This window comes from Myotis davidii, unplaced genomic scaffold (assembly GCF_000327345.1).
Source record: "Myotis davidii unplaced genomic scaffold, ASM32734v1 scaffold38, whole genome shotgun sequence".
Taxonomy (NCBI): domain Eukaryota; kingdom Metazoa; phylum Chordata; class Mammalia; order Chiroptera; family Vespertilionidae; genus Myotis; species Myotis davidii.
The window spans coordinates 6,585,400-6,598,550 of record NW_006291383.1 but is presented as its reverse complement, the minus strand read 5'-3'; the positions used below and the strand labels follow the sequence as shown (position 1 = coordinate 6,598,550).

The window sequence follows — 13,151 nt, the reverse complement described above, 5'->3', positions numbered from 1 at the left end:
ATGCCCTTCCATCCCCCTCCTCCTACCCCTAAGTTCTATCCCAAGTCAGACACTGGGACCTGCTGAAAAGGCTGAGGGGCTGATAGGAAGGTGGCAGGGTATTGGACTCTTACCTCTGATCAGCTTCCTTTCAGTTGTACCCATACCCCAAGGATTTAGGGGCTTCTAGATCTCACCTAAGGGAAACACAGCTTTCCTGGTCTTCAAATGGGACGAACCCAGAATTCACCCTTCTCTAGAAGAGACTAGCCCTCCAAAGGTAGGAGGAAAAAAGCACCTGTCAAGAGGACTAGGAGAGGGATGACAAGTATGAGGGATAGAAGGTCTCTTGAGTGAAGTCTGGGCAGGCCTGGCTGTGCCCTCACACAGGGTATGGGTTGTCCAGAACTGCCACTCCTGCTACCACACCACCATCTGCATGTTCAGTGGCTTTGGTTCGAAGCAGATGTCCCACGTGCTTGTTCATCACAAGTGTCTTTCCCTGCCTATAGAAATGGGAGCAGAGACATACAACTGTCACCTAGACTCAGTCTTCAAACCCATGACCTTCCCTGGTTCCAGCTGAGCAGTACATGAGTCACTGACTATACACAAGAAAGTGCTAGGATTTTAGAAACAGGTTTGGGTTTGCATCCTAGCTTGGAAAATACTAGCTCTGTGTCTTTGAGCAAGTTACTCAGCCTTTCTAAATATCAATTTCTTCCATTTTAAGTGGGGATAATACCTCTCACTTTGCAAGACAGTCATGAGGCTTAAATAAAGCAGGAAAAGCATATAACATGATGCTAGGCTCACACTTTATGTTCTATAGTTATAAATACCCTTCCCTACTTCTCTCTCAAGATGGCTATGGTGATGGGGAGGGTATGGAATGGTGGAGAGGTTTGGGAGTGGCAGGCAGAGATGCTGTGAGTGGTGAGAGGGGATGATTATAGAGAGGGCAGGCTCTGGTGGAGGGCATGGCAGGATCTGGTATTCCTATCTTGCCCTGACCTTGGAGTATTTTCTAGAGAGCAGTAAGAGGGACCAGAAACTGTTCCTTATAAATACCCAAGTCTTCCTCTATTTTTGATTCTTTAGTGCTCAAATCCAAATCTAGGGGCCACTCAGATTTTCAAAGCCACTGAGTATCCTCTAGCTGGCCCATTCCACCTTTCCCCAAACCCCAGAAGATTGGGAACTAGACCTAAACTCTCTTCTTCCTTGGGGTCTCCTTTTAGTCCAGGGTTATTTTCTCATCCATATTGATACTACTTGAAATTTCCTTTATAGTTGCAAAACACTTCTCATCTGGGCTTCATTTGATAGCCCTGTTAGGTGGGCAGGTCTTGGGTCCTTGGTTTTATTTGTTAGATAAGGAAATGTAGCTAAGGATAGGCAGAGCTGTGACCTGTCCAGTGCTTCCCTCCAGGTTTTCTTGGTCACCCCTCTGGCAAGGAAGAGCCCCTCCAGATTGGCTCACCTGACATAGACCCCGAAGATGCCCAGCTCTGAGATACACTGGACCACTCGGACAGGGCACCCAGGCCGTAGTAGGCAATTCCCAAAAGGCTCAGGCTCAATCTTCTCCATGAGGATGTAGGAGGCTCTCTCCTCGCTGTCTTTCAGCCGCTCCAGGGTCTGCACCATCTCCTCCCCGTATAGGTTGTTACCTGCAATTCCACTGGCCAGTCACCATGGACCCTGTGTCCACCCTTTCCACCCCGTTCCCCCACTTCTGGTGCCATCTGGGCAATCGGCAGCCTCAGTTCCTAACACCAGCTCACTGAAGCCAGGGGAGGCCTGGCTCTCAAGGAGGAAAGGTCACCTTAACAAAAGAGTCTTGATTCACACAAGTGAACACACCTTCCCCACACCATCCTGCCCTGGTTCTCCTACCTGTCTATAGCTTTTACTTTTCAGCCTCTCTGACTGGCTCCTGCCCCCATTAAATGTTGGAATTTCCAAGGAATTAGTCCCGGATCCTCATTCTCTCCTCCATGTACACATTATTTTTTTTAGGAAGATCTCTTCCAAGACTCCATCTATATTCTACAACTTGTTAACTTCCAAGTCTTTAACTCAAGCTCCCTGCTCTAGATATCACATGAATATCCATTGGGTCCCGAAAACAAACTCAACATATCTAAACAGAATACATTACTTCTGCCTAAACCTGCCCATCTGGGACCTTCCTACTCCCAATCAGACAAAAGGTATTCCTGAGTCATATTTAACTCCTTCCTCTCCATTACCTCACCCATTCAGACATGTCTCTTCAGTCTGCACCCCACACTGTCACAGTGCTAGCCCAAGCCTCTACATTGCTCTTCTGGACACCTATGCCAGCCTCCTCTCTGGTCTTAAAACTCTAACGACATCCCACTACCCTTAGGAAAAATCCAATTTCCTGCATATAGTAAATGTCCTTTATAATTAGATCCCAAACTACCTTTACCAGCTCAAAACCCTGCCTCCTACTTCCCATGCTGTACTCTAGCCTCACCGTAACTCATTAATCTCTCAACACTTTCATGGACCAGTGCTTTTGCTTAAGGTTGCTCCTTCTGTATGGTATGCTCTTCCCCATTTTCCACCTGGGAAACTCCTACCTATCTCCTAAGACTAAGATCAAAAACCATTTCCTCTCGTTCTGTGAGGCAGAAATGATCCCTGCTTTCAAGAAGTTCACACTAGGCAGGAAGACATCTAAAGTCCTGATGTATCCCCATCCCACTTCCCCACAATCCACCCACAGACACCTCAGACTAAACTTGTCCAAACCCTCAAGTGCTGGTTAATTAGATTCCCCTGTGCTCCAAAGCACTTGTCACAGTCTCCTGGGACACTGTCTAAGGTGAGAGCCTGTGTTAATAGCAAGTGCTGGTCAGCATTGGTGACAGTCTCCTAGCCCCCTTTCCCTGAGTAGCCCAGCAAAGGGGGATCCACATACCTCCACCTTCTCTCTGGGGCTTTAACACAAACCGGTTAGGAGCAGCAAGGGCCTCAGCGATGGCCTGGTCCCCTTCTTCACCCTGGTAGGAGGTAAGAAAGTCACTGGCAGTCTTTGGCCAAAGAGGCAGGAGGTGAGGTCCTGCTGGTTGGGCAGAGCAGCATCAGAGGAAGAGCATCGGGGAGAATGGTAAGCCCCTTTAGACCGGATGCATGTGGCCCCTCAAAAAGACTCCTGCAGCATCAAGTACAAGAGAAGTTTTCTCTGGCAACAATCCAGGAGTCTGCAGCAGAAGATCTGGAAAGTGGGTACAGATATTCCCTAATGCTTGCTGTCTGCCTCAGCCTTTCCTCTGGTTACCATCCCCATCTCCACCTTTGCTGAGAGAGTTTACAGTGGATTCTAGCTCTTCTCCCCAGGACAGAGCATCACTGACCCAAGTCCAGTCCAGTGCCAGCTCCAGCCTCCCCAACGCATTGGGCTCTGGGTCCCTACCACCTAAGAGGCCTGCGGTGGGAGAAATGGGCTGCCTACACACCAGATCCAGTGAGTACAGGCCAGCAAAGGTGGCACGGAGGCGGGCCACAGCCTCAGGCTGGTCAGGGAGCAACACCTCCAGCACGCCCACTCTGCTCAGTTCCTGCTGCACCTTCTTAGTTCCAGCCAGCTGGGTGGCAATATCTGGGCACTTGACAGAACATGACCTCTCCAGCAGCAGGCGTGCTTCCCAGTTCTGTAAAGAGAAAACAAGAGGAATTCTACTTTATTTCACATCAGCTGTCCATTAAGTGCCAGGTATTGTGCTTTCTGTTCTCATTCATTATCCCCAGGGTCACTGCAACATCCTTGTGAGGCAGGTATGTCCCCTTCCAATCTGCAGAATTCTTGCCCTCAGGGAGCTCCCAGTCTAGCTCAATGATACATGACTATGATGAAAACGGAAAACATTAATGTGAGAGAGACACATTGATCGGTTCAATTGGTTGCCTCTCGCACATGCCTGACTGGGGCCGGGGATCAAACCAGCAACCCAGGTATGTACCGTTGACCAGGAGTCAAACCTGAGACCCTTCAGTGTGGAGGCCAATGCTCTAACCATCGAGCAACACCATCCAGGGGCTCTCTCCCTGGAATTCTTTTCCAGAGGATGATTGAATCCTTCTCATTCTTAAGTCTGGCCTCAAAGTCATCTTTGCAAATCACCCTATTTAATGTGGGTTTCACCATATTCTCTATTTTTTCACCCTGTTGTTTCATTTAAAGAGTTTTCTCCCAACTAAAAGAAAAGCATTTTTTTCTATTTTTGTTTACTTTCTGGTATCCATCTGCCTGACCAGATTGTGAGCTCCATGAGGACTGGTCCCTTGTTGTCTTTGTTTCCTGCCGTATCCCCAGTGTCTAACACAGTTTCCTGCCTGGCACTTTGTAGGTTCTCAATAAGTATTTGTTATTGTTGTTTAATAAGATGAAATCTGAGTGACAGGTAGAGTTAGACAGGTGAGACTTAATAGGGGAGAAGTACTGTAAGTCCTCACTTAACACTGTCGATAGATTCTTAGAAACTGCAACTAAGTGAAACCAATTTTACCATAAGCTAATTGATATAAATAAGAGTTAAGTTCCTATGGCATATTTCTGGTTACAAAAATATCACCAAACTTCTAAATAAAGACCCAAGCATTTCTATTATTAAAAATTGAAATAAAAGTGAGCTATATACACATTTAAGAAAGATTAATAAAAACAAAATAATGACTTTCCAACCCACTTAGTCCAACCCAGGGTTGCGGGTAGAGGAGCCTATCCCAGCAGCTCAGAGTGCCAGGCAGGAACCAAGCCTGAACATGATACAACCCCCCACTCCCTCCCCCACACACTCACTAAACTGGGACAATTCAGACAAGCCAGATCACCTAATGTGCACATCTTTGGGACATGGGAGGAAACCGGAGTACCATGCAGACATGGGGAGAACATGCAAACTCCACAGAGACAGTGGCCCCGGCCAGAATCAATTTTTCTCCTCATTAACATTATAATGAAACAACATTATTCAAGGACCTGCTGTTCTCAGATTAACAGAATAATATGGGCAAAGGCCTATAGGTGGGTAATCACAGGATGAAGAGTCCAGTGTGCCAGGATTTTAGGGTGTGAGAGGCAGGGAAACAGCAGAAGGTCATGCCCACTCTAGTCCCATGCTCAAGCACTGGGGGGACAGTCTGTCCTTGACTCCAGACCACATCAGACTGCCCACAGGAGGATCAAGGCTATGGTCTGAGAAATAATGCCCTGCCTCCCTATCCTAACCCCACCTTTGCCCATGCTGTTCTTCCTTTGATATAATCATCCATCTGCAGTGGCTGATCTTCACCAATAACCCCAGGCACCTAACTACTAGGCTGGTATTCCAGGCAGAGTTACAGGTGCCCAGAACATCAGAAATAAACCCAGATAAGTACCATTATATTAGAAGCAGGGAAAGCAAAACTCAGAGATGAGCAGGGGCTTGTCCATGGTCCACTAGCAAGTCACTAAGCCTTGCAGACTTATCTCCATGTTCTAAACCTGGTCTGAGCTTCTCAGTTCCTTAAAAATGTCCTCCTTATGCACTAATTTCCTTCCTTATTAACTCCACTTCTCTCTTTTTAAAGTTTTATTTGGCTCTTTCCCCCAAACCTCCTGTCCTGGAACATGGATCCATTTTCTAAATGGATAGCTTCTCTCTTCCCTAGTCAGTGAGTTCCCACCATTGCTAACCATAGGACCTCCTGTAGAGCTGCTCCCTTTACAGCTGGGCCTTAGGGAGAATCCCATATTCAAAGAACAATAGATATAGAAGGAGCTCTCTCAATTTTCTAGTGTAGTTCCCTCAGCTTACTGACCAGAAAGGGTCAGGAACTTACCCATGGGCACACAGAGGCAGAGCCAAAGGCTCATGACCCCTAATGGTATTTCCTAACTTATTGCTTCCTTTACCTTCTCCCCACTGAAAGCAAGGCTTTTTAGCCTTTCCATGCTGTAGATTAGGGGTAGGGAATGATATACTGGGAATGCCATTGGATTGAGAGTCACAAAGCCTGGGAACTCCTGGTGGGACCTTTGGCAAGCCCTGCATCTCTCCAAACCTTGGTTTCTCCTTTTGTATAATGGGAATACTTATATGCCTCACAGGGTGGTTGTAAGGATTCACTGAAATAATGGATATGGAAAGTAATTTTGAAACTACATGGTAGGGATAACAAGATAAGGTGATCTCATTACTGTCATTAACAAGAATGGGCAGGTGATATAAACTTTCTGATGCATAAAAGAGAGTGGTAAGAGTTGACAGGAAGGAAATGGTCAGTGGTGTGGGAAAACTGGTTTGCATCAGCTTGTAAGAGCTGACTGTACCCATCTCTTCCTAACTCTGTGTTTAGAGATGTTAAATTGGGTAGCTTGAAATTGGCCACGATGGGGAGAATTTACACAATACAAATCAGCAAATGCTACAAATTACTTTCCCTTCAGAAAGATGATTGTTAAACACTACTAGCATATCCCCAGAAACAGTGTGAATGGCTAAAGCACTGTGGATTCCTGAGGACTCAGATTCTAGAATTCAGTGTTTGTAGAGAGTGAGAGGTAGCAAAAAGTGTACAGGATTGGAGATTACAGCAGCAAGTTCCCTGAGGAAGTAATGAATCCAAAGCTCAGGGAAAACACGGTTTGTCGTGACACCTGAGTTGGGTGTCTGAGGAGTGATCGTAGGTCCCCAAAGGCCAAGAATAGTTGAACAGAAAATACCAACCTGTTGATTGTACTGGCTCGGCATGTAGCCATCCCGGAAGTAAACCACAGCAATTTCCTGGCCATCCCTAGAACACAGGATGGAGAAAGCTGTTGTGTTAAATTATAACTGAAGTTTTCAGTAGTTCGAGCTATTTCAGGGCACATCAAAATGAGTCTGGCTACTTTGAAAGTCCACAGGGGCAGCCTAGACAGGGGTTCATTGGAACTAGTGAGAGTAGATACCACACCAGCACTGCTTCTACTAAAAACATGGAGGTGTTAAAAACAACAACAACAAAAACATGGAGGTGTCCAGAAAAGAATGCTTTAGGATATTCCAGATCTAGAATCATTCTAGGAAGGCCAGAGGGAAACTAGAATCAAATTAGGTAAATTTTTTAAAAATTGGGCTTAAAATTACTGAGCAGCAGAAATGTACTTGTGTTTACTGTGTAAACAAGTTGAAAACAGGCTGAGATTTTTTTTAAAATAGTGGGAGTGATGGTAAGGAGATGCAAAATTATGAGTCTAGATAAGACACAGGCTGTCTTTTGAACTTTCCCCCCTTCCTTTGGTTTATTTAGTATTTTCTGGTTATGCCCTGGCCGGGTAGCTCAGTTGTTTGGAGCAGCTTTGCAATACACCAAGGTTGCTGGTTTGATCTCCAGTTAGGACACATACAAGAGTCAACCATTGAATGCATAAATAAGTGGAGCGACTATTTGTTATCTCTTCCCCTCTGTCTAAAAATCAATCAATCAATCAATAAAATTTTAAAAAATTTTTCTGGTTTATCTGGAAAGTAAATTAATGACTTTATTTTGTTATGATAAAAGTACATTTTGAAAGTAGTAAATGGTATTGTGAAATTCCATGGAGGTTCTTAATTTTAAGAATTATAAGGTTCCAGATCTAAATATGTGTGCTGTAAGCAATACTATACAAAAATGTACTAAAGTCATCAGGTGGTGGCTTAGAGCACAGATCCAGCCCCTTGAGGTCTTCCTGAGCAAAGAGCAGGTCCTAGATGAATCACAGAAGACAGCTACTCATCTTCCTCCCTGACTGCCCAGCCCAACTGCTGAGGCCTGACTTAACTAGCCACCAAGAGGGACAAGAAAATTTTGGGGTGCCCTAGTCGGTTTGGTTCAGTGGATAGAGCATCAGCCTGTGGATTGAAGGGTCTCAGGCTTGATTCAGGTCACGTGCACATGCCAGGGGTTGTGGGCTCAATCCCCAGTAGGGGGCATGCAGGAGGCAGCTACTCAACGATTCACTCTCATTATTGATATTTCTATCTCTCCCTCTCCCTTCCTCTCTGAAATCAATTAAAAAAAATTAAAGGGAAAAAATGAAAAATTTGGGAGCCTAAGGGTATATGAAAACCAAGGTTATTTTAAGAAGGCTCTTATCTAGAATGTCAACAGTGCTGATATAGCCCTTTAGAAGCAGAACTTGGCTAGCCTTCTCCAAAATTTCCTGGAATGATGGGATATTTCAGAGTTCACCACTAAAATTTAGAAAGAAGGAAGCAAGCTATCATTTCTCCCAGAAGAAAGGATCATTTGGGGGAAGTGGGTGAAAGGACGAATTTCCATAATCAGTCCTCTATTGAATCCTTGGGGAATGCACCCTGAACACTTACAAAAACAGCTTTCGATCTTGGTCCAAAGATCCCTTTTCAGAGACATCTTCAAACCTTCGCCGGATGACACGGATGTTCCTGGGAAAGATGGGCAAGTGTCATGGGGAGTGGACGCTCTGGTCTGTGTGCTCGCCCCAATACTGGGGCTATATCTGAAGGTCTTCCCCACCTTTCCTTACCTGGCTAGTAGTTCATTCTCTATGGCACGCTGGTCAAATACGTTCCTTTCCTTCTCCTGAGCAATCAGTAGCACCAGAGCTCTGGAGGAAGAGCACAGGTGGCCCATCGTGCTTATCCTCCCTCCACACCACCCCCTTCAGGAGTGAGAATGACAGCACAGCTTCCCTGAACCAGATATTCTCTCCACTCAGGACTGCCTCAGGCATAGATACCCGAGGCTACAACGTATTATTTTCTGAAAATAGGAAACTTGAAAAAATAAAGATGTCTATGCCCCTTCTCTAATAGGCAGGTGAAATATTGCAACGATCTGCAATTTTTGTGCAAATTTAAAACACCTCAAAAACCCAAGAGGACTTTTTCTTAAAATTTTACATAAGCCCTAGCCGATTTGGCTCAGTGGACAGAAGGGTCCCGGGTTCAATTTCGGTCAAGGGTACATGCCCAGGTTTTGGGCTCGATCCCCAGTCGGGGGCATGCAGGAGGCAGCTGATCAATGATTCTCTCTCATCATTGATGTTTCTCCCTCTCTCCCACTCCCTTCCTCTCTGAAATCAATATATATATATATTTAAAAAACAAACAAACAACAAAAAAAACTTTACATAATTCTAAAATCTTTCTGAACAATAAACAGGTAAGAGTACTAAAGAATATTTTATACAGAACAATGCTGGGGGTTGGGGCTAATGACCCTATTACTAGATTGCAAAGATATAATAAAAGAGTTTGTGATTCTTACATGAAACATTAGAATAGCTAATGGAATCCTATAGGAACCCTATAGCACCAACTATAACTAAGGGATTATCTCCTGAGGCCTCCCAACATTTCTGTGATGTACCCAAGGATATTTTTTTCCATTGATTTTTTAGAGAGGAAAGGAGGGATAAGAAGGGAAGAGAGAGAGAGAGAAATGTGAGAGAGACACATCAATTGATTGCCTCCCACATGTGCCCCTACTGGGGCTGGGGATCGAACCTGCAACCCAGATATGCACCCACGACAAGGAATTGAACCTGCAACCCTTTGGTGTGTGCTCTAACCACTGAGAACACTGGCCAGGGCCACTTTGATTCCACAGTATTAATGGAATCATTGGGGCTCACCTGGTTTTTTACTCCCTGCGTATTCACATGTTCCTTAAAGAAAAAGGAGCTCAAGGGCTCAGGGAAAAGCTAATGCCAGACAACTGCCTGTTTGGCCACCAACCGATCTGTTTTCGGTTGTCAAAGGCAGATCCAGCCGCCCAAGACTCTTAAGGCCAACGCTCAGCAGCACCACCTCCGATTTTGCTGTGGCTGTTCTGCTCTGTGCCCTGGTTTCTTGCTGAGACTATTGGATGGCCGGACTTTGGCTCAGGATTCTAAGTGTGGATTCCTGACCTCCTGTACTTGGCTTCCTGTCTGTCTCTACATCTTCCTACTGAGCAGAACCTTTTGGACTACACTCTGCCTGCCTCTTTTCCATTTAGCCTAAATACAGGTCCTAGTATGCAGCCTCTCCTGGCCTGCCTGAAATCTCTTGAGTTAAGACATGACATTAAGCTGAGTCTTGGCGTTGAGTTGGGTATCTGTGAGACAAGCTACAAATGGTACTCCCACAAGCCATATTGCTCTGAGAGAGTCCTGAGGGACAATGGCTTGCTTTCCACTTTGCAGCTTTATCTGCTCCCGGGTGCAAAGGTGGTATCTGGCCCACCTCTAAGAGGCAGAGGAGGGAGGCTGGAAGCTGAGGTTAACTATATGCCTTGGTTAATGAAGTCAGCCTGCTCCCTGCTAAATAATCAGAGCCAGACTCAGAAAATATATTCTCCTTCTGCTCCCTTCAGTCTGAGCAGTCCACCAGGAGGACTAGAAAAGTTTTCAGCTAAGGAAAGTGAAGTGGCAGTAACGTGCTGGCTGGGAGTGAAGACTCCTGAACCCCAGGCCTCGCTCTGTCAGTGACCTCGGTATCATTTGTCCTTGGGCAAATCGGTTTCTTTCCTTAAGCCCTGACTTCCCCATCTATAAAATAAGGATGTTAAATAGATCATAGTTCCCAACCTTTTATACAAGAATCTCCTTTCTTATCTTGGCTCATTCCAATCACAGATACTATATTTTGAAAGAGCTAAATGTCTAAATTGAAATCATAATTTTCCATGTTTCCTTTAAAAAAAATTCTTACAAGTATGAGAAATTAATGAAAATTCATCTGCTGTACAAATGCTGGAGCCTTAGTTTTTCAATCGATACTATGGCGCCACTCCTCTTGGAGGCAGAACAATGTAGTAGAGAGAACACAGGCTTTAGAGGCAGATAGACATGAATTCTAAACTTAATTAGAGGCCCAATGCATGAATTCATGCATGGGGGGGCGGGGCGGGGGGGGGTCCCTTAGCCTGGCCTGATTGGGGCAGGCCGGCTGGGGGAGGGACTGCAGGAGGTTGGCTGTGGGAGCACACTGACCACCAGGGGGCAGCTCCTGCGTTGAGTGTCTGCCCCCTGGTGGTCAGTGCATGTCATAGCTACTGGCCAGTTGTTTGGTCTTAATGGTTTCTTAGGCTTTTATATATATAGACAAGAGGCCCGGTGCACAAAATTTGTGTGGGGGAGGGAGGGAGTCCCTCAGCCCAGCCTACACCCTCTTTAATCCGGGACCCCTTAGGGAATGTCCGACTGCCAGTTTGGGCCTAAACCAGCAGTTGGACATCCCTCTCGCAATCTGGGACCACTGGCTTCTAACCTCTCGCCTGCCTGCCTGATCACACTTAACCACTCTGCCTGCCTGCCTGATGCCCCTTACTGTTCCCCTGACTGCCTGATCACCCCTAATCGCCTCTGCCTGTGTGCCTGATCACCCCTAACTTCTCTGTCTGCCTGCCTGATCGCCCCTAACTGCCCTCCCCTACCGGCCTGATCACCCCTAACTGCCCTCCCCTGCTGGCCTGATCGCCCCTAACTGCCTCTGCCTTGGCCCCGCCACCATGGCTTTATCCGGAAGGACGTCCAGAAGGCTGTCCAGAAGATGCCCAGTCTAATTAGCATATTACCCTTTTATTAGTATAGATTAGCTGTGTGATTTTGGGCAAGTTCTTCAAATCCCTCAGTTTGCTCTTCTGTAGAATAAAACTAATACTTCTTAAAAAGTAGTTATTATTATTAATATTAAAAGTATTACATAATGATCCTTGAGCTTTTAAAAGAATTTTTCAAATCCATGATTTCATTTAATTCTCTCTACCACTCTTTTAGGTATTATTATTACCCTCATTTTACAAATGAAACTGATGCTTACATAAAAGAACAGACTTAGCAAAGGTCATTGCTGGATCAGCAGAAATACCTATTTGACTCTCAAAATGAGGGAAACCAGTCCTGGCTCTGATACTCCATACCTCCTACCCACCAGCCCCTAATTTTGGATGTACAACTCTTCTCTCTACATGTTACTTACAGCTGGGCTGGAGAACCTCTCTGCACCAGTGGTCCATCAGCAGTTCCCCAGTTGATCCATCTCCTGGCTTCACTCTCTTAAAATACAACCTAGCCATTGCCCTAACTGGTTTTTCTCAGTGGTTAGAGCATCAGTCTGTGGATTGAAGGGTTGTGAGTTTGATTCTGGTCAAGGGCACATACCTCAGTTGCAGGCTCAGCTCCACCCAGGTTGGGGCATTTGTAGGAGGCAACCAATCAATGTGTCTCTCTCACATCAATGTTTCTCTCGCTCTGTCTCTCCCCCTCCCTTCCATTTTCTCTAAAAATCAATGGAAAAAATAACCTCAGGTAAGGATTAACAATAATAAAAAATACAACCGAGCCTAGAGTTCTGACAAAATATTCATCTGACGACTTCTAAATGTTCAGAGTCGCCCTAGCCAGTTTGGCTCAGTGGATACAGCATCGGCCTGCAGAGTGAAGGGTCCAGGATTCGATTCTGATCAAGGGCACATGCCCAGATCGAAGGCTCTGTCCCCAGAAGGGGGTATGCAGGAGGCAGCCGATCAATAATTTTCTCTCAGTGTTTCTTTCTCTCCCACTCCCTTCCTCTCTGAAATCAATAAAAACAAAACAAAACAAAAACTCAGTTTGAGGTTTCTTGGGTCTTAGTGAGGTTTAGCAAACCCAGAGAGGCTCTCTGGGAGGCAATAAAGTGCTCACGAATGTCAGTTCTGGAGGAAGGTGGACTCTGGGCTCTGCTACCAACTCACACTTTGAACAGTTACTTTCTTCATGAAAGTGAGGTTACTTTCTCTGAACCTCACTTTCTTCATCTGCAAAACCGGGGAGAGGAAGAGTATCTACTTTGGAGTGTTTGATTTGAGGATTCAGTGAGATCTTGTATGCAAAGTGCTTAGCACAAAGTATGGCACCAGTGAGAGCTCACTCAGGATTAACTACTAATGCTTTATTAATATTGCAATAACTGTTAGTACAGTGGCCCCTCACTTATCAGGGAGTCACTTACCTAGCATCTTCACACACTTAGAACATGGTTGAGAAATAGGAAGGAAGCAAAAACTGCCTCTAAGAAATTAAAGTACACTATAAAATCCCTAAATCAAAGCTTATGCATTCATTCATCAAAGAGGTTCTCACACTCAATAGACATTTGCTTTCCCAAGCCATAGCAAATAAA

The 13,151-nt window shown here is 45.4% G+C and overlaps 1 protein-coding gene across 5 annotated transcripts in view; it reads right to left on the bottom strand.

Moving 5' to 3' along the window:
* The window catches only part of GSS (glutathione synthetase), a 31,292-nt gene continuing 18,141 nt past the window's right edge, over nt 1-13,151 (bottom strand). For 4 of the 5 annotated variants that reach the window (XM_006764570.1, XM_006764571.1, XM_006764572.2 and 1 more), the window contains exons 7-13: nt 8,531-8,611; nt 8,352-8,429; nt 6,726-6,792; nt 3,471-3,665; nt 2,933-3,014; nt 1,463-1,652; nt 1-485 (exon numbers count right to left, since the gene is read on the bottom strand). In XM_006764570.1, coding sequence (XP_006764633.1) covers nt 362-485; nt 1,463-1,652; nt 2,933-3,014; nt 3,471-3,665; nt 6,726-6,792; nt 8,352-8,429; nt 8,531-8,611 — 817 coding nt within the window. In that variant the 3' untranslated portion in view covers nt 1-361. The remainder of the gene's footprint in view (nt 486-1,462; nt 1,653-2,932; nt 3,015-3,470; nt 3,666-6,725; nt 6,793-8,351; nt 8,430-8,530; nt 8,612-13,151) is intronic. The other variant, XM_015564480.1, reaches the window with a different exon arrangement.